The sequence below is a fragment of the Candoia aspera genome, chromosome 1, assembly GCF_035149785.1.
Source record: "Candoia aspera isolate rCanAsp1 chromosome 1, rCanAsp1.hap2, whole genome shotgun sequence".
Classification (NCBI taxonomy): Eukaryota; Metazoa; Chordata; class Lepidosauria; order Squamata; family Boidae; genus Candoia; species Candoia aspera.
Genome location: NC_086153.1, coordinates 54,399,648 through 54,426,168, shown reverse-complemented (window position 1 = coordinate 54,426,168; position 26,521 = coordinate 54,399,648). Strand labels below are relative to the sequence as shown.

General features: G+C 39.5%; 1 protein-coding gene across 5 annotated transcripts; it reads right to left on the bottom strand.

Moving 5' to 3' along the window:
* Positions 1-30: 30 nt before the first annotated feature.
* On the bottom strand, positions 31-26,049 carry PSEN2 (presenilin 2). Of its 5 annotated transcripts, none has more exons than XM_063304352.1 (11): positions 25,892-26,046; positions 16,675-16,858; positions 15,035-15,267; positions 14,298-14,439; positions 12,843-12,910; positions 11,614-11,834; positions 10,235-10,333; positions 7,222-7,299; positions 6,526-6,660; positions 5,084-5,202; positions 31-2,247 (listed from the first exon to the last, which is right to left on the bottom strand). In XM_063304352.1, exons 2-11 carry the CDS (start codon positions 16,816-16,818, stop codon positions 2,092-2,094), a joined length of 1,395 nt encoding a protein of 464 aa, XP_063160422.1. In that variant the 5' UTR covers positions 16,819-16,858; positions 25,892-26,046; the 3' UTR covers positions 31-2,091. The 5 variants fall into 5 exon arrangements, with proteins under 5 accessions (XP_063160422.1, XP_063160414.1, XP_063160429.1 ...); XM_063304344.1 differs by having other exon boundaries at positions 16,675-16,839; XM_063304359.1 differs by having other exon boundaries at positions 6,526-6,657; positions 16,675-16,839.
* Between the last annotated feature and the right edge of the window lie 472 nt (positions 26,050-26,521).

The following is a 26,521-nucleotide window of genomic DNA, read 5'->3' as shown; positions in this document are numbered from 1 at the left end:
TCTGCCTCTATTTTGGATGGAACTGCAAAGAAAAAAAATGGAATGAAACCTCCAGTGACAAGCTGGGCTAATAAGGTGTGGCAGATCAATAGCTCTGATACAACAAAATATTAACAGATTTGATAGGAAAGTCAGAAATGGAAGGAGTCAAAATAGAAGCATTTACTTATTTTTGGAGCCAATACTATGCTCAGCAAGAACTCAGTTTTGAGAATTACAAGTTAATCTTTCATTTCCCCCTTGATTTTTTTCTGTTGGTAATAAAATATTGATTTGGAGGGAAAATCTTTCTACATTTTTTTAAGTTAAAAAGGTATTAGATAGCACATCTCTATACATACGACTATATGTTCCACTGTACTTCAGCCTAATTTACATGTGGTTTTGCTCTGTTTTGGAGAAGAGAAATAGAGTGAATTAGACCTTTATACGTCCTATTTTGTGCATAAAGTGTAGGACTTTCTGGAGATCATTACCAGAGAAAGACAAAACTGACCCTACATCTAGAGTTCTAATTCCTATGAAAGCCAATTAGGTTTTACTAAAACCCATAAAAAGTCGTCCTTTGATGGAATACAAGATGGGCCTCCAGATGATTCATGATTAAGTGCTAAAGCAGTCCCAACTTACTCCATTGATCAAATCTCCTCAACTCTTTATTGAATGCCTTCTTGGTCACACTAATGCTAACAAGTCTAGGAAGAGAAGGAGAGAGAACCCGCTTGCCATTATGTACTTTGTGTTATGGGGCTGTTCACTAATGGAACTAGAAATATGCCATGAGCTCTCCTTTCCTTGGGTCAGTATAAGCAATGCCAAATAAACATTTGTGATTAAAGAACAGGTATTATGTGAGAGAGAGACAAGGTTCCACATATTATACTAAATCATAATGTGATTTATTTGAATTTTGGCATTGTACGATACATGAACCCAGTTTAAGGTCCGCATTAACTTTTGTGAGCTGTGGCACATTTGGAAGTTTGAGAACAGGTCACAGGCACTCCCACAAATGGTGGGCAAAGGCAATCATTTAGCAGAAGGCAAACTGGCAAGATTGTGTCCCATCACTATCAAAACCTCCAGAATGGTACCTTGCAGTATTCTACTTCTCATTTTGTTTTTAATTAAAAAGATGTTTAAAGAAAATAAAGTCAGGGCTAATATGTAGCATGAGGCTGCTAAGCATAATGTCCCCATAAATATCAATCATGATATGTGGCTTAATTAATGACATGAATCCAGCCAATTATTCATCAAATCATAGTTACATAAAATTTGGCTCAGAATGACTTAGGAACAGCCAGAGATTCAGATGCCTTCATTCAGAGTACCTGGAAAGTAAGCTAATCTATGTCAGCACCAAGCCTCCAGGTGGAAAAAGCAAAGGATCTCTAAATCAGCTCTGCTTTTTGCAATTTGCTTCTTGCTGTTTTTACTGTGTGGAACCAGGAATGTCAAAATTTCCCATGGTAGTCCATGGTTAGCGGTTTATACTGGAGATCCAAACAGGTCCCCGTCTTCCCTTAAGGGTGAAGAAGCTGAAACCTCCCTGTACTCTGTTCCCCTTTCAAACAGTTCCTATACTTGAATTGTATTTCTGTTAAATAAGTGCTTTTCCAATTTTAAAAAAATACCCTGTATTATTATTGTATGATTATGATCCCAAGTTAATATATAAAGTGGACCTTAACTTTTCAATACCAACATCCCAAGAGGGATTCTTCATTTTACCTTAAGGTAATGCAAGCAATCTACCTTCTGCACAAAGAAAGAAATGAATATATTGATGAAAAACATGAAGAGGAAAGTCAGTTCTCCAGGGCACCAAAATAACAATCCTCCAAATGATCTGAGTGAACTCAACTCTGAATATGTGCAGGTAGGATCAGGCTGCACAGATCCTGATCCCTGGAGCATCAATAGACCGAAGAATTAGCTGTGAAATTCCAGGGGAAACTAACAAAACTGTTGTGTTTTTTTAGCATTTCTTGAAAAAGATATGGCATTAAGTGTAAAAATCACAGGGTTTTATCCTCTGAAAATTGGCCTGCTACCCATGGAAGCTCTTAAACAGGATCAGCATTATTCCTAGATATACAACTGATGAGCTGCAAGGGTGTCCATGAAAGGCTGCACGAGATTATCTGTTGAGAAGTAGAAGATCAGGCCAAAGGTGATAGAGATGGGAAGAGCAGGTAATGCCTTCTTAAATACTGCAAGCAACAGAAGAGTTAAGCACAGACCCTAAGAGAAAGAAAAGAAACACAATCAGCAGGAATATACCTAGCTGGAATATTTTTCTTAATACTAAACATATCAAAATCCTGTAGTACTTTAAAGATTGAAGACAAAATCACACACAGAATTAATATGAGCACAGCTCACTTATAAAGACATATGTCTGGTCGATAAAAATCTCACTTTAACCTAATTACTAATACATTTCTACAAATCGTAAAATTCTAGTCTGACTACCTAAAGTTTCAATCTCTGTATAAATTGGATTTCACTGTATAAGTAAACAGCTATTAAATAACCTCATTCTTGTAAGAGTCAGGAAATTACAGATTATTCTTAAATCAAAAAAGAACCCTCAACAGATATCATCATACAGGCCCATTGCACTGTTAGAACTAGATTAAAAAAAATCACTGCTTTCAAAGGTTAAGCCGGTTTATATGTTCCCAGATCAATCTGGGTTTTGCCCAGACAGATACAACAACAAATGAATTAGAAATGATTTAATCTGAAGATAGTGATTTATATCCTTGCCATCTCCCTGTTAGATTCCTGCAAGTTGGCCTACGTGGGGCTGCCCTGTGAAGATGATAAAAAAACTACAGCTGGCCCAGATTGTAGCTGCTGGATTGCTGGTCAGTAGAAACGGGTTTAACAAAACAAAATGGGTTTAGCTCTTCCTCCTGTTGCAGGAGCTGCACTGGCAGCTGGTCAACTTCTGGGCCCAATTCAAGGTGCTGTTTATTAGCTATACGACCTTTATGGATTGGGTCCATGTTATTTCTGAGACTGTTTATTCAATCTCTCCAGTATGTGTTAGCCAGAAGATAGTGCTGAAAGTTTCCATCTTCCCAGAAGATGAAGAAAACGGGGGGTTGGAGAATGGCCTTCTCAGCTGCAGCCCTCTCACTCTGGAACATCTTGTTCCTTGAGATCAGGATGGCCCCTCCCATAATATTGTTTAGGAAAGCAGTAGAAACTGTATTCTTCCACAAGGCATTTAGAGAGAAGATCCCTATAAGGTGGACAGCCATATGAGGCTGTATGCTATATTCTTCAATTTTAATGGGCTTGTTTGTCACTTACGATCATACCATTGCAAGCTGCCTGAAGCCCAGAGAACAGGCAGCATATACTGTAGGTAGTACTAACTAAACACTAGGCTACGTACACTAACATTTCACTTGCTTTGCTGCCTTTGTACATCTTGGAAGGGGAATTTTTTATCGTGTTACTGCAAACAAGATTTCATACATGAGAAGGGTCAGGCTAGAAATTAATTTTAATACATCATCTATTGTCAAACCACACTGATTAAGAGTTGCACAGCTGCTTTCAAGAATCAGGTGGATTTTAGATATTTAGCTGTAACAATTACAAAGGACTGGTACCAATTTAAAACATATAATTATGAACCTCTTTTGCAAAAAATAAAATAGGACACTTTGTGTTTAAAATGTGGTAATTGCAATAATTTGTTTTCAAGTTCTTGGGATTTTACCAATCAAGAACATTAAAGTGTTTGAAGAATGGTGTATATTCATATAATTTAAAATGAAAGTAACTTCATTATTTTATTTATTTATCAAATTTTATCACTCCCTATCTCCTTCCCAAAGAGGGACTCTCGGTGGTTTACAATAAAATAGAATTAAAAACCAAAACAGTTATAAATACAATAAATACAATAATAATAATGGCAGTCTTAAAAGACTGCGGCAAGATAAGTTGAGATTTGAATTGATGAATCAAGCTTGGAATTATTTATGGTATAAAAGTCCTTTTAAACCCATTTCACCAAGTTCTCAACACCTGACTATTTAATTCATTGATGATATTTCACATACTCAAAATTGCACTATATTAATCTAAGTCTTTCTAGAGTATATTGGAGAGTTGCAATCAAATTAGTACATATTTTCATTTCTGGTAGCAGTGCCTATTCAGTTACTCACTTTAGCTGAACATCTGAGGAAACTGAAATAATTACACAATAGTCAATTAATTATTGTGTAGTTTTATTATCCATTTCTTCTAGGAGATAAATATCGCAACGCAAGAAATCAAATGTACCTGTTAACTGCCAGATTTACAATAGCTAAACAATGGAAAACCTTTCTATCAGTAATATTTGAAATTAGGAGAAACAGCATTGGCTGAAAAATTCACACAACAGGAAAGAATTCTTAAGAATCTTTAATTTAATACTGTTTTAATAGAAATATAGAATATGGATGTTGAAAATTTTCTAACTTTGCTTAAGCTTACAAATGAGAATATATTCCTAAACAATGCATTCTTTTGTTCTTGGTTTTGGTAGTTTGTTTTTAATTTTTTTGGTATTTTTAGTAACTCCGTGATCCAAATATTTAAATAAATGTTTAAAACAGTTAAAAGGGAAAAAAATGGTCAGCTTATCACCACATTTCAGATTTTAGTCCTAGAAGCTAAACAGAATCTCATGCCACCCTAAAGGTTCAACTCTATCCTGTTATAAAACCCACTCCTTACCATTTGGATAAGCCCCCCCAGTGAAGTCTGATCCCAACCATACTGGAACGCAATCTTCAGCTCCCAGGTGCTCAGATGCCTAGGACCCAATGCAGATAATCCATCCTGCTATCCTGGCTTTATAGTATGTCAAAAGGCAAAGCAGAATAGTATCTAGAATAGTACTAGGTATTTAAATCATTTCTGTCATTTTTCTCATGCAACAAAGAATCCCAGAGCAGGTCACAATTGTGAGATAATTCTTATCCTCAGGTTTACACTCAAAAGGAGGCATGACAGGGAAGAGGCTGGAGGTATGGTGGTACTGGATTAATGTATTAATTTTACTTACTATGAGGATGGCTACAAAACAAGCCAGTGTTGTATTCCAGTCCCCGCTAGCAGTAGCAGCTGCTTTGCCGACAAGCACGCTATAGAAGATGAAGTCTCCTAGACCCAGCTTGACTCCTCCTATCAGAAGTAAAAACAATCCATCAGCTACCTGAGTCTGTCTCCCAACAGATATTTTAAGCTGTGTGTAAGCAAACATGACACTTATGGGCCCCAAAAGGCTCTCAGAAACTTTCCTTGGTGTCCACAAATTTTCTGCCTTTTAAAAACATCCTTTTAATAAAAAATAAAAGGGGAAGTGGATAGGCTACACAATACCCCTTTTATTTTTATAGGTGCTGATTACCACCTATAAAGATCTACATGGCATAGGATGAGGCTATTTGTGGGACTGCCTGTCCCCCGTTGTTTCTGCCTGCCCCACCAATGAGAGACGTGCTCTGGGTTCCCTCCAACAAACAATGCCATCTCGCTGGACCCTGGAGTCATGCCTTTTCTGTACTGTACCCACCCTGTAGAACAACATCACCCCCAGAGATCCAGATGGCCCCAACCTTTTTAGCCTTTCATATGGCTCTGAAGATCTGGCTGTTCCTCCAGGCTTTTCAGCCAGGCAGTTAGGCAATCTCTGTTGGTGATATGGTTTTATTTGGAGGCTTATTGTGTAACCAGGGCATCATGAGTTTATACTGTTATGATTATTTTAATCTTTGTATGCCACCCAGCGTCACTGCAGTGAGATGGGCAGCTCTATAAATCACTTAAATAAAATAAATAAATACATTTGCATCAATGTGTTTTGGTCCTACAAAGGTCCTCTGGAATGGTTTAGTGTGTCTGAAATTTTGCCTCCTGAAAAATTGGTGTTTTGAGACTTCCATGCTCACCACTGCCACCAGTCTGTAAGCATACTCATTGCAGATCTCAAGATTTAACTGGGCTCTCATCCCAAAAAGATTACTTATCCCATCTTACATGGTAATATTTTAGTTATTTCCTGCTTATAGCATTTAGTTATTTCCTGCATAAGACCACTAAAGTATTTGAAATGCCCAACATTTGATTTCTACTGTAATGTAAAGAAGCACAGAACTTTCCTGCATTTTTTAACTACAGCCCAAAAGTAAATTCAGGGCCAAAATGCATGATTGCACAGAACCAATTTCAAGCAGATTTGCTGTAATCCAGGATTTCCCTAGGACTTTTCACAGACAGTGCATGTCAGAAAGGAAACAAAGATGGCAGCACTCCTTCATGCTCAAAGTCCTAGGCTCCTTCTCTGACACCTTCATTTGAAGGCTCAACTGAAGAAAACTCCTATCCAACAGAAAATAACTCTTAGCTGTATAAACCAATGTAATACTTCTTTTAAAGACAGCTGCTCCTATTTTAAAGGAATTAACAATAGTGAATTTATAATCTGTTTAAGGGACTACAGCTTACTTTCTTCCTCTTCCTGCATTTCTTCAAAGTTGCGGGCAATTTGACCAAGTTGTTGGCCAGTTTGATCATTAGTTGAGTTTCTCATTTCTGGAACTTCAGGCTCAGTATATGAAGAACTGTCATGGGTTTCTGCTTCTTCAACCAATTTGAGGCATAGCAACGAGGGGAAGACAAAAGTCACCCAAGAAAATTCAATACATACAATATTTTTTAAAAATCTGGTTAGAATAAAATTGCCTTCTATTGTAACAGACTGTGCAGTAATACTGATTTAACCCAGTTGTCATGGAAAAGATGGACTGATTTGTTCTCTGTTGCTGTAGAGCTGGGGTGGAGAATCTGTAGTTCTCCAAGTGTTGCTTATAACTTCCGTAAGTCCTCACGACTGGTCATGCTGGATCTGAATCTTACAAGTAGCCTACTGTCAAACAGAGCTTATCAAAACCTTGGATTTCTTTTTTCTCTTTATAAATTGTAAAAGGATACAGAACCATCCCTCAGTTAGTAATTTAATTAACTCTTTCAATGAATCTTGGGATTTCTAATGCAGTTCCCATACAATTCCATGGAAACTTCCCTTTATAATTATCTTGCCAATAAGCAAAAAATCCAGTGAGTATAATACATTGCAGATTTCATTTAAATTCTATTTAACAACAAAAGAATGAGCCTTGTGACATCAAGTGCATCAATCACCTGGATCCCATATCTCCTGAGAAGTCCTTCTTTGTGCATTGTCTGGCTTTGCCATTCCTATTGTCCACATCATAGCAGCTGAAGGAAAGAACAAACAATATATAACTTAGGAAATAAAATAGATGGATTATTCAAAGTTATAAAGTGTAATCAAAAGAAGTCCATCCTACATTCTTGGATTGCCACACATTAAGAAAATGTGTCAGAGCTACAGATACTTTTATTTGCCTGTGAGTACACAAAAAACTACTTGTTCAATCCATCAGTAAGTTATGACATTTCTCCAACACAAACTTGTTCAGTCAATATACAAATATAATTTAATTCTTCGTTGTTTTTTCTAGCTGTATTGGGATGATCATCCAACAGTTCATGAACCCTAAACTTTTATTAGCATATTTATTTATTTATTAGCATTTTTATTTATTCTTTTGTTGCTTAAGGATTTCACACACACACAAAAAAGAATATAAAGCACAACTAACAAGAAAAAGGCATAGTTGAGTGGCTTCAAATGTAGAAGTTCCTGGGTGAAATATAGCTGAAACTCACAAATACAGGCAGTCCTCGACTTATAACCACAATTGGGACCAGAACTTCCATCACTAAGCGAGGCAGTCATTAAGTGAGTCATGCCTGATTTTACCACCTTTTTGCCACAGTCATTAAGCGAATCTCCATAGTCATTAAATGAATCACATGGTCATTAAGCAAATCTGCCTTCCCCCATTGATTCTGCTTTTCAGAAGCCCCCTGGGAAGGTCATAAATGATAACCACATGACTCCAGGATGCTGCAACCGTTGTAAATACATGCCAGTTGCCAAGCACCTGAATTTTGATCACGTGACCACAGGGATACTGCAACAGTTGTAAATGTGAGGATTGGCTGTAAGTCACTTTTTCAGTGCTGTCATAACTTCAAACAGTCACTAAACAAATGGTCATAAGTCAAGGAGTACATGTAGTCGACAATCCATGAAAACAATACAGGACTAGACAAAGGTTTTTTCCCCACTCAGTTTAATTCAGTTTGCTAGATGCGCTTTCTTCAAGAATTGGAATCTGTATCTAACACTTGAAGAGTATCCAGAAGCTTCAACTGGTCCAGAATGCAGCCGCGTGGGTAGTTATTGGTGCCTCAAGATCGGCACATGTGATACCACTCCTGCATGAGCTGTACTGGGTGCCAGTTTGCTTCCAGGTCCAATTCAAGGTGTTGGTTATCACCTTTAAAGCCTTACATGGCATGGGGCCAGGGCACCTGAGGGACCGCCTCTTCCCCATTACATCGTCCTGTCCCACCTGGTCATGCGAAGAGGGCATGCTACTGACCCCGTCGGCGAGGGAATTCCATCTAGTGGGATCCAGGAGGCGAGCCTTCTCTGCAGTGTCGCCCGCCCTTTGGAACATTCTGCCCCCGGAGGTGAGGCAGAGACCTTCGCTCTCGGTCTTCCGGAAGAATTTGAAAACCTGGTTCTGCCGCCTTGCTTGGGATGGGAAGGGCAATAGCTCTTCCTGGGGGTGGCTGGCGCCATAGTGCCCTCCCAATTGAATGAGAGCTTTTCACTACAAGGATCTTATATTTATCTATTTTTAATGATGGTCTGTACTGTAATTTATGTCTTATGGTTTTATTTTGTTGTAAACCACCCAGAATCCCTCTTTAGAGGAGATGGGCAGTGACAGAAATTTGAAATATAAATACATACATACATACATCTACAATTTTATTAAAAAATGCTTAGTGAACTGTTGGACAATCATCTCAAGACACTGTGATATATCTTTATTTACACCACAAACCTAGTCTGTTTTCCTAAGAAGTTTTCAGATGGCTAATGATAAATTATGTGGGTTGGGAGAATTTCACAGATAATAGAAGGGAACACAAATTATTTTCTGCTACATGCTTTGAAAGCACCATGTTGCAAGTCTGCAGGAATGAGCTACAACTGTGCAGTTTTTTTAAAAAAAAAATGTCCTTTTTTTCTAAATGGAGAAAGGCTTAACAGTACTGTTATCTTGCAGACAACATCTATGTTATTTTTACTTAAATTATTACATAATTTGTTTCGTAGGCAAAAGCAAGGAGCACAAAGTTGGGAGAGATGCACAAACATACACACACACACATACAGAATGCAAAATCAGGCTACTTCCTTTGACGAGCCAAATCAGATATGGCTCTAGATACCTGACTAATACCTTACCTGGGAAGTCAAGGCTGATCCTCTTGCACAGTAGCCTTGGGGGTACAATGAAATCAAAATGAAAGAATGCCTGCCCTAGTCATGCTGAATTTGGGTTTGCCTTATTTAAACATACAGCAAGTTAGGTTTTATCCACACAATCTCTCCCCACTGCCCTTACAAGATTCTTCAGAAGACTCACTGTGGCAGGCAAGTTGGGGGACGGGAGGCGGGGAGGATAGGAAAACTAAAGGGAGCTGCAATTAATGTGGCTTATCACAAGTTCACTTTCAGTAGGGAGTAATGATATATCTACCATCCAATACTGTGCTGCCATTTCTAGTGGAACCAAACAGGAGGAGCCAAAGCAGTGGTTCCTGCTTCCTTCCTAAATTTAAAAATTTACTAGAGAAATGTGTAACAATGCCACAAAAAATACAGTTCCCATCCTGCATCACATGTGACTAGGGCTACATGCAATTTTCTCTCTTTTTCAATGAAAGGGACATAAGTATTAACATGTTTCATAACCTCAAAAGATACCTAGAAACCAGGCATTACACCCACACTTGCACATCTAACTTTGCAAGGCTAGAAACTTTCCTCTTAAAAAAGTGCTGAGATAATGAGGATGTTGAGTTTTGCACCTACTTCCACCATCTGGGAATATCCAACATCTCTGAACGGGAGAGAATCAGGAGAATTCTTCATTTTCCTTCCTTTTCATTCTAATATTTTCAGTTAATAAGGCACCATTAGTTGCTACAACAGGGGTAATCTTATAAAGGCCAGTCACACAAAAGAAGCCTGTATTTTACTCACAGGAATAAATAAGTGCAGGAAATATTGGTTCATTTCTCTCTTGTGCCGTTTCCACCAACATTCGGAGAGGTCCCTTTGGACATAAAACAGCTATCAAGTCTGTGGACAGAAATATCCCAAGTAGCAATATGAACATCTAATTTTCCTGCTGATACATGGCAACAAGTTCTTTCAAACTTCTCTGAAAAGGTTATCTACAGCTTTATTAAATCATAACAGTGTAAAAATAGAGTACAATACACAATACACAAAGAAAACATTCTGTGTCTCTGAGAGCATTTTCAAAATAAGAGGGGAGACAAACACAACTTCAGAGCAAACAAAACTTCAGAGCATCAAAGAGAAATTCGGAGGGTGAAACTCACATATAATATAAGCAGCCCAGGGAAATAAAGCCACCAAACCTTATATGGCACACAGAATCTATTGCTTCCTGACAAACAGATCAGAGCTAAGAAAAGGTTTGAGTCCAAACCTACCATTAGGTGAAGCAGGGAAACTTTTACTGTTGTAAGCCGCCCAGAGTCACTTGCTGAGATGGGCGGCTATAGAAATCAATCAATCAATCAATCAATCAATCAAATAAATAAAAGCAGCCTTATGAACAAATTTCGACACCATTGAAGAGATGGCAAATAATCTCTTATTTCATTTTCATCCAGCTGCAAATTCATCTCAATCTCTTACTACCCCACCCTTGCCATGAAAAATATTGTCAAGAAATGTAGCCAATAAATAACTGAAATAGCAAAAGAGACCACTGAAATGAAATTAAGAATTGGAGAAACATTCAAGCAGAAACATATTTAGAGTGCACAGGATTATTTTTCAGAAGTATTTGTGCACTTCAAAAGTGGCCACAGTCTCTTATCATGTATTTTAGAACCATCACTGGATTTTTAAAAAATTGCCTTTAAACCTTTGCTGTGCTTGTTGTTTCAATGCATGTGCCTCCTGGCCACAGTCCAATGTCATAATGAACATTGATTATAGTAAATCAGTTGCTCTCCTTGTCTCAGTATGGGGCTACACGGAACAGTTAGAAGATTTCTATTTCCATTTTTGACAAACCAGGGCTTATCAGGTTTGGAAAGCATTAGTGGCTATTATCTGAGTAGAAGGTTTGGATCCCCTGCTTGCAGTCGGATTAGAGTAATGCACAAACCTAGCCTGGAGAAGGCCACAATAAATCAAGGTTTATTGCAATATCTGAATGCAGCTCTCTGAATGCAGGTTTGAAATCTGAAGTCTTTCTGAAGTGAAATGCAAAGGTTTATTATTTCTAGGAGGTGCTATTAACTTGGTTTAATCTCCTCACAAAGGACCCATTTAGTTTTCAGGGGAGGATCACTTTAACAACTCTTCTGTTGTAGACATACCATAAACAGAGATGCCTCCTAGGATGACCCAAGCTGACCACTCTGGCAAGTACTTAATGAACACTAAAGCCATCAGGGCACTGATCATAATGAGATAGGCTTGCTGGAGTTTCAAGGGCCCCTTCCAGTGGATGCAAATCATCCCAACAGCTCCAAAATTCCAGATGATAAAGAACAGGGTAGGGTAATCCATAGCCACATTGTAGGTCTTGAGCACTTCACTGTCAGACAAAAAAAAAAAAAAAAAGGGAGTTAGTTCTGGGAAGACACCAAGTAGCAGCGACCAGATAAAAAGTATCCATTGCCACCTAAAGATGATGTGGTAACTGTGAAATAATGGCACAGGTGACACTGCACTATACAGGAAAAAGGAAGAACAACAGGGAAGTTGCAGATGTACGTCCAACATCGTGTGCAGTATACTGAGCTTCCATGGCTTAGGGATCAAAGTAGGCTACTTGATGCCATGCCAGATTATGTGCCCATCTAGCCAAGCAGACACTAATCTAATTACACCTCTCTGGGATCAGCAGAGATTTTTTTCAAGAAGTTATTATGTGCTTAAAGAGAAGCCATTTGAGACCTTCTGCAAAGACTAACCAGTGAGCCATGGTCGCCACTATAGGTCCCTTGAAAGTGGGTGGGAAAGCTGATATTTTACCTTAGGATACAAAATACATATGAACCAACTAGATTAGGAAGCGGAACTTACACATCACCCAATAACTGCCTAACCCAGCTTAGTTTTAATGGACTTCCAAACAGAAGCAAGAGCCATCTAGTCCGGTCTATCATAAATGTATTTCAAATTCTACCTGAGACTCTGCTAACAGCAGCCACCTTAGAAACCACACAATTATACGAATGCCATCTAACAGTTTGGCATAGTTCCTAAGCAGCAACTGCTTTATCAGACTATGAGAAATATGAGAATGGAAGCAAAGCTCCACAGGCTATTCCCCTCCTTGGACCATATAAAGACCCTTATTATTTAAGAATGACTGTTCATCTTTAAGCATTGGTACTTGATCTTGCTTTTTCCTTTTCCCTCCTCATGTTATTCTCTTTTTGTGTCATGTTGTTTCATCTTTTTTCGTTGATCATATATATGTTTTTTTGTTACTGTTCAAACAATCATTTAGCAATCCCACATTAGAACCTATACTATCTTGTGCCTATCCTGATTTAAAGGAATACTAGGTGATATAGGATGCACAGGTTTCACTTACCCAAGGTAGATGTAAGTGAAGAGAAACAAGAGCATCAGCGATGAAAGAATCAGCCACCCATGAATGAACTGCAAAAGATGACAATATGCTATTTAGGTGCCTTCCTTGCATATCCCAAAGACAACCTACGTTGGGCTGATTTTGTTATAGGCTCTCTTCAATTAGCTTCGTAGCTAAAGGAAGCTTCCCCAGCACATGCTAGCATACCTGGAGAGAGAGGGAACAGCTGCCTTAGGAAGACAAAGAAGTGTACAACTTAAGAAGGCCTCAAGACTCCAAATGAAAGACAAAAAATTCACAGGAAGTAAGAAAAAAAGGTTTTACTTTAACAATGTAAAACGCCAAAAGTTTTTCAGAGAAAAATTGCTTCTCAGGCGTCATGTATTTCTGTGCAATCTGACAAGACTAAATAACTTGCTTTCCCATTCATTTGTTCTGCCACCTAATTCATCTTTAAAGTTTCCCTGAGGCCTGTCAAGCAGTCCTCTGTTCCAAATGTCTGGTAGCATCTCCTTCTCTCCTCCTCCCCCTCTCTAAAACTTCTGCTTTTCCAATATTCTCTGATCAGGACATCAACCTCTTACTTAATGATTAGCCTTCTACTTGCCTGTTTTAATCTCATGATATAAATAGATTGTATAGCCATTCAGAAGCCTGCAAGAATCACCGGGATACATTCTAAAAACCAAGTTTTTATCATCAGAAGTAGTTTATAAGTATTTCTTTCCCTAAATATTAGGCTAGCTTTCTCTTACATGGTGCCCTCCAGATCTACTATACTCATAACTCTCAACCAGTTGGCTACACTGATGAGAAATGGTGGGAAATATAGTCTCAACGTATTTTGCCACCAAGCTGGAGAAGGCTCTGTTATAGAATCCACTTATACTGCGTTAACCCCCCCACCTTTAGACGGATTTCCTGCTTTTGATTTGATGGGTTATCAGCAATGCAGATCTGTTTAAGAATGCAATTTCATGCTTCAACATTTCTCAACCTATTTTGAAATGAAGGACCTCTTATTTTGTCTACACAATTGTCTTCACTCTTAAAAAAAAAAAACTGTTCTTGAACATATAGAGGAGAGGAACTCCTTACAAATCTTAATGTCAAGGTAAACCTACAAAAAGATCTTACTTACCAACAGTTTGAATTATTTAAAATACTGCAGCAATAACACTAAGGTTCTGCTAAATCCTGCAAAATTCTTTAACATCTTACTCTTTTGCAGTCAACATTTTTTAAAATGTGTGAATATATCACTTCTAAAAGTTTCCAATCCACTGGAAAAAATGCAGACTAGCTGCCTAAAATGACATTACAAAGATGTATCACAAGGATCACTAAGTTGCTATGATCGTTTTCTCACCTAAGAAATGCTGATCATCATGGAGTAAAAGTACCTGATAGAATTAACTAAACGGCATTAGTTAATCAACATATTCAAAGCCTTGCCTTATAGCAACGATATTTATACAGCAAAACCAAAAAGATGGTCATCACAAGAATGACGCTGATCATGATGATGGTATTCAACACAGAGCTCAAGAGACGCTGGCCCACATAGGGGGTATCTTCACTGAAGGGGGTATAAATCCTGAAAGAAAAGGCCAAATAGCTTAATAGAGGAAGTTCAGTGGCTACCAAAACAAAACCCAATCCCTCCAAAGTATGTGTATAACAAAATGCCAACCATTAGCTCAAAGAGGCAACAGAAAAAACGGTATTTATAAGAGGGGCAAGGTCGCTTTTGAATTTACCATATCTTTAGGCAGAGTAGCATCCCCCAATCCAGGTATGCTACATTTCCACTCATTAATTCCCATCCAGTATGGCCAAAGGGATTTGAACACCAAAACATCTGGATGATTCCAGGTTGAAAAAAGTTGAGTAACTTGTCATGCACAGAAGATTATGGAAATATCATTAAGTACAGGGATTGTCAACTCATAAAGTCCAGTGCTGTCTGTATTTCATGTGGTCTTACAACAATACAAAATGCATTAAAAAGCTCTAACAGTTTCTCTCAAAACTGACTCCTGGATCTCTCCATGCTTTACCACAAATTTACTATTTCTGCTTGGGAATTATGGGAGTTTGCAATCCGAACACCCCTGGAAGAAACTACAGAAGGAAATAACCTTAACGTAAAAAAGCATTCATTGTTTTAGATCCTGTGAGGAATCACTTACAGTTGCCCATTCTTCTCAGTGTAGAAACGCACTGACTTAATGGTTGCAACAACCACAACCATGCACAGTGTTACAGGCACAAACAGCATGATCACATGCTTTGCTCCATATTTTAAGGTCAACTCTTCCTCCTCGTTATCCAGCACAACATGTCCTGTTGCTGCTCTTTCTGGGTCAGGCACATGTCCCTCCGTTGTTTTATTAGAGCTGCCAGTGCTGCCAGTACGTCTTTTCTGCAACAACAACAATGAACAGTAAGGGTTAGCAACTGTTGGGCAGATCTGCCTTCCCAACAGAGTTCTATCTGGACGGCTAATGCCTTCAAAACCTCTTGCCAAAAGTGGCCATTTCAGACATCTAGAAATCGAGAAGACAAAAGTATGGTAGGAAACTGAGTAATAAAGGAGTCCAAAGGTCAGGAAATTGCCATTTTCAGAGGCTAAGGAACATGCCCAGATACCAGCTGACACAGTCTGACAGAAGGATGCACAAAATTTATTTATTTATTTTTCAAATTTTGCTACCGCCCATCTCCCCCAAAAGGGAGATAATGCAGTTCAATGCTACCTTCCTTCCCCATCCTTCATCCCCACAATCAAATCCTGAAAATACAATATGGGTTCTCACGATTACATGACTGTCTTTCTAAGCTGCTAAAATCTGCCAACTTCTCTCATGAAACAAATTTCTATAGTCACTAAAGAGAGTATACTAGATGGCGCACAGATACACTTACTCCAGTGAGATCATGTCCTCATTTGTGCAGTCTTGCCATGTAGGGCTATGGGGGGCGAGGCTTTGATTTCTCAGCCTGAACACTGGCTGACCTTCTTTAAAAGTGCATGTGGAGCTCCTGGTGTGAGAAGGTGGCTGAGGCTCAAATACTTTAGCACAACCAGCACAGTGCTTTGGATTTCAACTCCCACACTCCCAGCCAGGATGATTAACAGCCCCACTTGGTTGGAACATAGTCCAAGACATCTGGAATGGGGGAAGAGTGGGAACACTGCCCTAATGTACTTGAACATCTGAAGCTGCCCATTCTAGCCCTTTGAATGATATAAAAGAAGGACTTGCAGCAGATGAACTCACAAACAGAACAGGATCACCATTATATACAATAACTGGATGCTATTCAGACAATGGAGCAGATTTGTCTTCTGTTGTTCCATGGAAGACAAATCTGATTCTAACTAAACTTTAGAAGTTTCCTGATAGCACTGTTCAACATTAGAACTGCCTTGGGAGATAGTGAGTTCTCCTTTGCTCAAGGTATTTAGGTAGAGGCTGAGTAGCCATCAGTCAAGATACTGTAATAGGTAATGGGATCATGCTCTACAGATACTGCACTCAGCAGGAAGTGATCTAGATTAGGGATCTTTTTCAGGGTTGAGACAAAACCTGAATGTGCTTTAATTTAAATGTAATTGAAAACTAATTTTCATTCATTAAATACAATGAATATCAATATCTCATACAGTATGTATTAATGATTTCCCACTCTTTCTGTGCTAAAGATTATTCAGCAACAACTATGGAGGGGCTCTGGGGTATGCCAATAGCCCTACGCTGACTAGATGACCTCCACAATACCTCCCAATTCTAAGAAAAGCAGCACATTCTTTTCCAAAGACCCCTACCCTGTGGGAAAGTGTTTCTGCAGCTTCAGTTGCTTGTGCTCCATCATGATAAGGAGGTAGAAGGGGGCTCTCGGCTGACATCAGCGACGTCCTTTCATTGCAGGGTTCCTCTTCACTGTCAGAATTGTTCATGAAGGCGATCATGCTTCATTCTTCATGGAGAACCTTAACAACACCCAAAGCACTGTAGAAAGAAGTGATGTAGAACAGTAAAAGCAGAACAAAATTGCCTAGAATAACTATATAAAATTTGACCAGGAATTGTTTTAAAGAGTCTTTAACAGAGTAGCTGGTAGCCTCCAAAACTGATGAATTTTCTTCTGAATTAATCAGTGTTCCAGAACTATTTAAAACCTTTCAGATTCATGTAAAGCTGATTTTTGAATGCTATTGCATGTGATTTTTTAAAAAAAATTGTATTGGAATTTAGTTTTTAAAAGACTAATATTTTCTAGGGCTGTCAAAACTGGTACCTGCTAGCTGCACTTAGGTTACATTTTGGGTAATCCCAACTATTTAAATGGGTATTCCCAAATATTTAATTGCCACTAAATTTGTAGAGTATCAGATTGGGAAAGGCTACCTTTGTATACCAGTTGTACCCAACAAAGAGAAACATGTTTGAATGCCCTACCTTACCAATAACAGACCCCTATCATCTAGTCATCTAGTCAGTCTTCCCCATGAATGTAAAAGATGTTGTCTATTTCTTTTTCAACTATAGAAATTATTTCTAAATACAAATTAGTATATTGTATGCACAGTTCATGTAAAACTGTATTCTTTTAAAACTCCTTTTTCACGGTGCATTTCCTTTTGCTGGGCAGCCAGTGTATGGGAAAGCTACACACCAGGCTCAGGATGGATGATACATTTTAACATTAATATCAAAAAGGGCCCTGAATTGTGAAGAACAAACTGGGAAAGCATTAGTATGTATGGAGCCATACGAAACTACAGCTAGTGGGAAAACTTGTTTTTGCTGAAATCACAGGAGTTACTGTGGCAACATATCACCCAACAGACATTAACATTTCCCCAAGCAGGCAGGTTCCAATCACAGATGGCTGCTGGTGAGAATATGCCTGAACGAGGCATAACATAATGAGGGCTGAGGTGGAAGAAAGAGAATTCCCACAAATTTCTGTGCAGAATTTCAAGCCATTCCCACAGCTGATTATACAGCAGCATCAGAACCCTGTGTCCTGGATAAGACACTAACCCAAGTGCCAAATATTCAGGTATCCATGAGATAGTAACACAAGATCCTACAAGAAGTTATCTGAGAAAGGCAAAGTATTTGCCTGCTCTTAAGGCAACATCACTACCAAGTATAGCATGAAGAAACTCTTCACTTGCTGGGATGATAGCAAAGCTCATGCCTGAACTGCTGTATTATGAAGAGAAGAAGCATCAGTTGCTATGGCAGCATCCTTTGTTAGCCCAGCTCTGTGGTACTCTAGCCTTGCTTCTGGGCTTCTTTGCCTGGCTCTGCAGCTGATGACAGGTAAGCGGAAGTGTTCTATCTATATTTTCAGAAAGTGAACAGTATTTGGATTATTACATTCCTATATTCTATGCTAGAAGAGACGCGGTGGCGCTGCGGATTAAACCGCTGAGCTGCTGAGCTTGCCGATCGGAAGGTCAGCGGTTCGAATCCGCGTGACGGGGTGAGCTCCCGTTGCTAGTCCCAGCTCCTGCCAACCTAGCAGTTCGAAAACATGCCAATGTGAGTAGGTTAATAGGTACCGCTTCGGCGGGCAGGTAACGGCGTTCCATGTAGTAATGCTGGCCACATGACCACGGAAGTGTCTATGGACAAACGCCGGCTCTTCGGCTTTGAAACAGAGATGAGCACTGTCCCCTAGAGTCGGACACGACTGGACTTAATGTCAAGGGAAACCTTTACCTAACCTATATTCTGTGCTGGTTAGGATCCCGCCTGAGAATCATAATGGGAACATTGATACCCCCTCCTTAAGCAGCTGACTTTACATATACCCATACAGGACAGCTATCATCCAGTCTCCAGCCTCTCCTTTGGTCTTGTAGATGATCTAAGGGGGACTTGGATAAAAGGAGCATGGCCCTATTTGTCCTATTGGATCTCTCAGTGGCTTTCAGGGCTATCAACTATGGTACCATTCTGGATGGGCTGCAAGGGTTGAGAACTGGCAACATTTTTTTGCCGTGTTCCATTCCATCCTCAGTGGATGGTAACAAATGATGCATGTAGGGGAGGAGATGACAAGCTCTCAGGCACTTATTTAACAGCTACATGAACCCATGAGTTCATTTAGTGGTTTGGGGCACAGTATCAGCTGTATGAAGACTGAATGGAAGATGCATTAGAAGTCTTCATTGGAAACCTGTAGGGATCCAGATGGGGAGAAACAGACTTAATCCAAACAACACCAAGTGGCTATTGATTCAGAAGTTGATTGAATCCAGAAGAATACCAATTTTAGCTTTAGATGGGGACATGGTCTCCCAGAAAAAGGTGATCCTCAGCTTAATGGTTCTCCTGGACTCATGACTCCAGTTGGAAGAGCAGATAGAAGCTGTGTCCAGCAGAACCTTTGCCCAGCTTTGGAAATTGAGTGAAGCCACCTAATCATCTTAAGATAAAATAACAAGATTATTAGACCATTTTAGCATCCTGAAGAGCATTTACTACCTGCATATCTGAATTGATATGGTGTGAAAAAATGTAGACCTGGCCTTGGGAAAAGGGTAGGGAACAAAGAAGCTTCCTTAAGGGAGGAAAAAAGATTATTCAGTTCTGAGAAAGAAACTCAAAAAATAATCTTGCTTTGATTTTGTGTATAAGACATGGTAGAGGGAAAATCTGACAGGCTTCTAAGATTCTATTATTCAACCTTACAACAACAGAGAGCATTTCTGAAATCCCTGAATCTTCTTTTTCTTGACCTTGCCTACCTTGACTGATTGACATATGGCGAGCCTTCCACAGATGGGCCCAAAAGAAAGGAACCTTACTAACATCAGCTTCCACTTCCCAAGTCCTGGCATTCCTGCAGGTCTATTTCAACAACCAACCACCTTATGCAGACAGCCATTAGCTCTCCCCTCAGTTCTAGCACCGGGGAACAATCAGTCTCTCTTAGCCTAACCTTATTCAAGATTTATAAGGAGAGCTCTATATCAACCATCTATCATAGGACCTTCAAGCACTCACACAAGCCCCATTCAAACTTTTGTACTATATGCTCTACAGCATCTGATGTGGAAAGTGATATTCTGCAAAGTGGGTGTCAGAAATAGGTGTGCTCTCTATACAAAGGAATTCTGTGCATCTAGCAAGACACCATCACTTTGTGCCTAAACCGTTATGGCTTAGATGAATCCAGTCTTCTACCAAAGGCAGGAAATGATCCTCCCCTCATTCTGCCTCAACACCAAATCTAAATTAGAGGAGGATTGGCTCAAGTGAAACACAGATAAGCCATCAAGATCTATCTGAGCAGTGTAGTGTCAGCTTGCGAACCCACAAGGCTCTCCAATTATTATCTCCAGGTGGATCAAAACCTGCATCAAACTAGCTTATGAGATTCAGAATAACCCTGCTCCACAGAGAACTGTAGCCCCTTCCTCTAGAAACACATCCACCTTGTCTACCCTCAATCCTACTGCTCCCCTGGAGAGGGAATCTCACCCACAGAGACAGCTTTTGGTATATACCATTTCAGAATGTTCTGGCTCCCCTATAGGAAAGTGGTATGTTGGACTTATCCTGAAGATCCTTTTATTGTAGCAAAGACAAGGCATCCAGTCCATCTGGCCAATCTCAAAAAAGGAGAGTTGCCCATCAGTGTTTGCACAGAGTCTAATACTTCTCTCTTTTATTCCTATTTTCTAAAGTTTTATTTCTTTGAGCTCTCTTTCTGGCTTGTCGTTCTTAAACTCAGGAAGAGAACTATTTCCTCCAGCAAGAACTGACATCAGATTCCTTTCTAGCTCCAGAGTAAAGACTAGAAATGTAAAGACCTCATTTCAACCCCCACGTGTCTTCTCCATAGAAGAAGGACCTTCACAGTAAGAGCAATGTATCTTTCTTTTCCCCCAAAGTCCATTTAACAGCAGAAAATCACTTTGGTAATATTTAAGTCATTTACTTCTCTTTCAACATCTGACTAAAAACAAGCAAGAACGGAAAGCAAAAAGGCTCTAAGACCCTCTGGATCTGAAACTCAGTGACTCTCAGGACCCAGTCTGAGAAGGACTGTTCTAATATAATAGAATCAGGGACCTGGATTCTATCCAATGCCTTATTTGGTATTTTGCTTTATTATAATGTAGGCCAAATTGTTTCATTTAACAATTTTATTTCTTGCTACTGATGTGAAAAGCATGTGCTCTCAGTATCATCTAGCTGACAAGCACTGTGGCCTCATTCTTCTCCTCTACTCAGCTCAAATTATTTTCTCTTCCATTTTATATGTGTGTACACACAAAGCAGAAAAATTAAGAATGGGACAACATTAAAAAAAAGCTATGCAAATCTACCAGACACAAACATTACCAAATCTTGGCTCAGACAGCTGCTGAATGATTTTTCCTTTGGGCCAACAACCATCAACAAAGATTCCCAACATCTGTGAATGGTCCAAGGATTGTGAGTGCTTCCCCTAAAGCAAGCATGACTAATGAATTGCGGTTTAGGATAACCATTTTTGACTTCCCATAGTTTAACAACAGAAATAAAAAGAAATCTCTGCTATGTCTGGTCTTCTGATAATTGTTCCTTTCGGTCTCATCCTACTGTAAAACACAAATATCAAATGGTCATCTTTGCAGTTCAGTCTTTAAAGTTCTGCATAAGAACTCCTAATAACTCCAGTACAGACTGGATTCCTACTTCATGCAATGCATGAATCAATCCAATGTGGTTTGTATACCACAAGCTACAGGTTAATGCATCCAGTCACTGTTGCTTATTCATCAAATCATGATGATGATGATAACAAATTATTTATTCAATTTAGGCACTGCCTGATTCCAAAATGACCCTGGGTGATATACAATAAAAGAAGAATAAAAATAGAATACAATAATTACGGGGAAAAAAGAAATCATAGCTTACAGGTGGGAACGGAAGAATTGTTCTTTTGTTCATAAGGTACAGCAGATACCTAGTTCTGCCCACATTCTTTCTTTTTCACTGGTTCTGGTTGGCAACCCTTGGAATTCTAATAAAAGTCACACAACAATAAAGCCTGAATAATCATCATCCCAGGTTTAAATCAGGTAGAAAAAAGGACTATTGGATATTGGCAGAAGCCAAATTACTACTGAAAATATACTGGTCTGATAAAAATAAAACTTCATATGAAATAAAAAAGTGTTTAGAGTAAACACACCTGAGCAGATCTAGCTATCTATTTAAAAACACAATACAGTAGAACTTTTCTGCTTGCAAAGATAAACCACATCCTTTCTCTGCAGGGGTATTTTCCATTGGCTTTTAACCCCAATATATAGGTGTCCTTTTCTGAGCCAAGAACAATGTCAAGTTTGAAAGAAAATTTAAAAACAGAAAAAGCAAGCAAAACTAATAAATGTTAAGACAACAAATCTTATATTTAATTCAAGTTAATTTTAAGTGGAAAGATAAGTCCTAATATCAACACCCAAAGATGGATATTTGGAAGTAAATCTCATTACTTTCAACAAGGCTTACACCACATTAAGTGCATACAATTCAAGTACTTGTGTGGCTTGCAGACAGAATGCCTGCCAGATTCCCTGTCCCACTTAATTTTGTACTTTTCCAACAAAAAGAGTTGCGGGAAGCTAATATGTGGCAGCTTCCAGCATTATCTTTGCTATCCAAAGTGCTTGTGAGTGACAAATATGCCCTCAAACCTTTCTTAGATCACAGAAATTATGTAGCCCAATGCTGTATGTATCCACCTGCCCAGAAATAGGACAACTGTAAGCAGGGTTATTTTGCAGCATCCTTCAGAAAAGTAGGTAGAGAAGGTAGCAGGGAGCATTCTGGTAAATTGGTACTTGTTAACTTATTTCACACATGGCAGCCATTTTGTGAATGCAGGCTTATTCCAGTAGCCTTTTGTTAGTACATCCAAAACATGGTTTCAAAATTCCAAATGTTGCCACTAAGTCCCAAAGGTTCAGGAACCCTGTTATACTGGCCTGTAGCCTGAAAAGGCTCCTTCCCATGACTCAGTTAAAGAACCATCACCAATCCCTCAGCCACCAGAAAACAATACCAGCATAAAACCTGATGTTCCCACTGTCAATCTGTATCCTGCCAAAGGAAGTATCCCACCTAATGGTGGTGCCCTTATTTATTGTGTGCAGGGCGTGTTAAGGGAATGGTGGACCGCCCCTGGCTTTGCTTTCCTCTCCCCTCAACAAATATCACCAACTGGCAGGAAAATATACTAATCATTCTTCTTAATCATGAATGGAACTGTAGAAGAAGCACAGTTAGATAAATGGCTAGACATGCAGGTTCAGACATCTTTAAAACTTCCTTAAGACTTTGAGAAGCTCCAGACAGTTGATCCCCAGGCTGAAAGAGGAGGCAAAATACAAACACTGATGGGTTCCTTCAATGCCTTGTTTATCTGGTGAGTAAATAGGTGTATCCCCACTTCCACTACTTCCTTTCTTGGACCTGTAAGCTGTTACATTTGACTAGACATGGGGGTGACTGCATGGTATGCATACCCCAGTGCCTCTCAGTTGTTAAGTCAAACTATTTTCAGACATGGGTTTAGTACTCTTCTGAATGAGCACTACACTTAGGTTTAAGAATAGCTCACATGGGAGTGGTTCCACAGTGCCACAGAAGTCTTCCTGTTACACATGATTTCCAGTGCCTCTCACCCATTAGTTGGGGTAATTCCTCTTTCAAAGTCAGTTCTCTAATTTGGGATCAGCTCAGAGACCTAGTGGGTCCAGGGGGAAAGGTTTGGAGGACTCCAACATTTGTACTACCCAAACCAGAATAGCCCTGGATAGGAGGCAGCCTGCCTGTACCAGCTGTAGCAGTGTTTTTCAAACTTGGCAACTTTCAGATGTGTGGACTTCAACTCCCAGAATTCCCCAGCCAGCTGTGAATTCTGGGAATTGAAGTCCACACATCTGAAAGTTGCCAAGTTTGAAAAAAAAACACTGAGCTATTGTAACCAATAGATGCTGCACTAATGCTACCCCTTAAGAGTCACCTAACTGTAACACTGGTAAAGCATATCAGATTGTACCTACAGTAAAATGTACACAGCTTGTTGCCTACTTAAGGAAGAAAATGCTGCTTCAGAACAGCTAAGGATGACTTATGTTTGCCATGGTATAAGTTAGAGATGAGATGAAGGCAATATTATGAGGACATGGCAGAAAAAAACAGGTTGCTGCAATGTTCATGTGTGCTTAGGTAAACGTGGAGAAAGACTTGCGGTATGATTGTAATTCCATAAACTTAACTTGGAACAAATTTCATGAAAGAAAATGGGATTTACTTCTGAATAAGTCTGTACAAAATTGATCTGTAGATGTAAACAGACTTTAAATGCTCGGAGAAAAAATTCACTTTCCACAATATACACTAACCTTTTCCAATTTGTTTAGAGCTGTTTTATAAGTTAAAAATAAGTTACTTAATTTGGTTCAGAAGCAAATCAACAACCAGAATAACTCAGTAACAGCGTTATGGGGATTCAACATGACACAACCCTGTCTTTTGCACTGGTTGCAGCTTCTTGACCAAACATAAGTTTAGCCTCACAGAGCACATTATAAGAATCAAGATGCAAAATTAGAAAACATACTTAGTACAATATGTTGTGTTTCAACCTGCTAATACGTAAACACCAAAATTAAATCCATTCAGTTGTTACAATAAAAAGAGGAAAAAGCTCACATTCATGGTTTAAATTAAACGAAGTATTGACCAACTCCAGTCAAATAATGGGATAAAGGGCAAAGCACTTACAACTTATAGTGAAACCCTGAAATGCCTCAGACCTTTTTTTACACTCTAAAGCAGGGTTTCTCAACCAGGGTTCCATGGGAGGTCAAAATTATTTCAAATTTGGGCAACTTCACATTAAATAAGTTTCATTCTTTATTTTTAATTTAAGAACACTGTTAATGCATATATACAGGCCTACACATGAAACGAATATAATAATTCTGTAACTTCTGGCCTATATTTGAGCCTGAATGTGCAGGAGTTCCCAGAGGCCTGAAAAATATTTCAAGGGTTCCTCCAGGGTCAAAAGGTTGAGAAAGGCTGCTCTAAGAATAACTGTTATACTCTAGCTCAAAAAAAATTAGGAGTACCGTATGATGAACCTCAGAACCTGCATTCCCTAACCAAACAAATCTATTCCAAAACTAATTGTCTTTGATAGTCCTTTCACACAATACGAAGTCTTTACAGGGATGGCACCTCCCTGAAGGAATATGTAAAGTAAACATATATTGTATGTGAAACAGAATGTAACACAGTCAAACCTGAGAAAGCATGCAGAGAAAACATAGTTGAAAATTCTGCAAGACAACAGAAATTAAGCTGATTTTTTCCAGGGTTCTCAGAATGCAAAGCCACAATTCCCCATGTAAAGAACATCTAGGAGTTTGATCTGGCTAAAGAAACTTTTCCAACCCATTTTCTCCTTCTTCAGTCACAAAACAGTGAAAACAATAAACTGAAGAGGTTCTGTCTGACCTCTTAACATTAAAACTGGCTGACTGGACAGCACCAGCATGTTATTTCTCTAGAGGCGGAAGAAGGGAAGAGATTTTATGTCACCATAACGGCGGCGAGCATCAATTTTGAGCAAAGGAGGGAATCTGTTCTCATACTCCACACATTCGTACTTCGAAAGCAATCCCAGTCCTTCCAACTTCTGTCATTTCCAAGGGCTGCAGCCTTAACCTTATCTATTCCCTAAGGAAGGCCCCATAGAAGGATGCTCGCAGGAAGAGCCATTTTCATACTGAAAGCTCCCCCTATCTTCTTCAGTGAAGACCCTTTTCTATCGAGATTGCGCCGCATGCGCTCTACAGGCGGCAGCTTTGCAATGATTCCGCCAAAATGCTGAAATGCAGAGCGTCTCACGTTAAGGTCTCCCAGAACCCGGGCCGGGAAGTAGATGCACACGAAAGAGGCCGGGCTGCCTCTCAACGGAGCGCGCGCCGAGAGCTGCTCCTAAGGATCTCTCACCTATCTGCTCCACGCTGCTCGCCGCCCCGGAGCGATTCCACAGTCACGCAAAGCCCTGATTATCGGGGCTAGTTTACCATGTCCTCCCTACGGAAACAGCGACAACTCGACGCCCTTCATTAGCTGCAACACGACCTACTTCGGAAGGGTGAGTTTGGATTAGCCTGCCGTATTATTGCCCCAGCCGGCTGTCACTCACGAAACGCCTCCTTCCCCAATTCCTCATCCAATGAAGAAGAACGGCCGGAGGAGCAATTTACCAATGGAGAATGAGCGCTGTCAAGCATAAGCGGAGGGGAACCGGGGTTAAGATCAAGCCTAGCAGATCAGCGGCTTGTGGGCATTAGTGTGCGAGGTGCAGTTGGGAAAAATCTTTTTTTTTTGTTGCGGTAGCTAAAAAGCGGAAGAATTCAGATGTTCTCCTTGCTCTCCTTAAACAGTAGCTTGTCATTTTGTGTGTAGTTTTGAGATTTTATATAAAGGTTTAGTTGTAGCCCCAAGGAGGTGTAATTGTTGAAATACTCAATTTACAGAGCCAGAGAAAGCTCAGCCATACTTGCTTAGTCAGAGAAATCTCATTATATCTGGTAAGCGGCAGGAGGCCTTGGTATGCCAGAAGTCTTCTTGGAA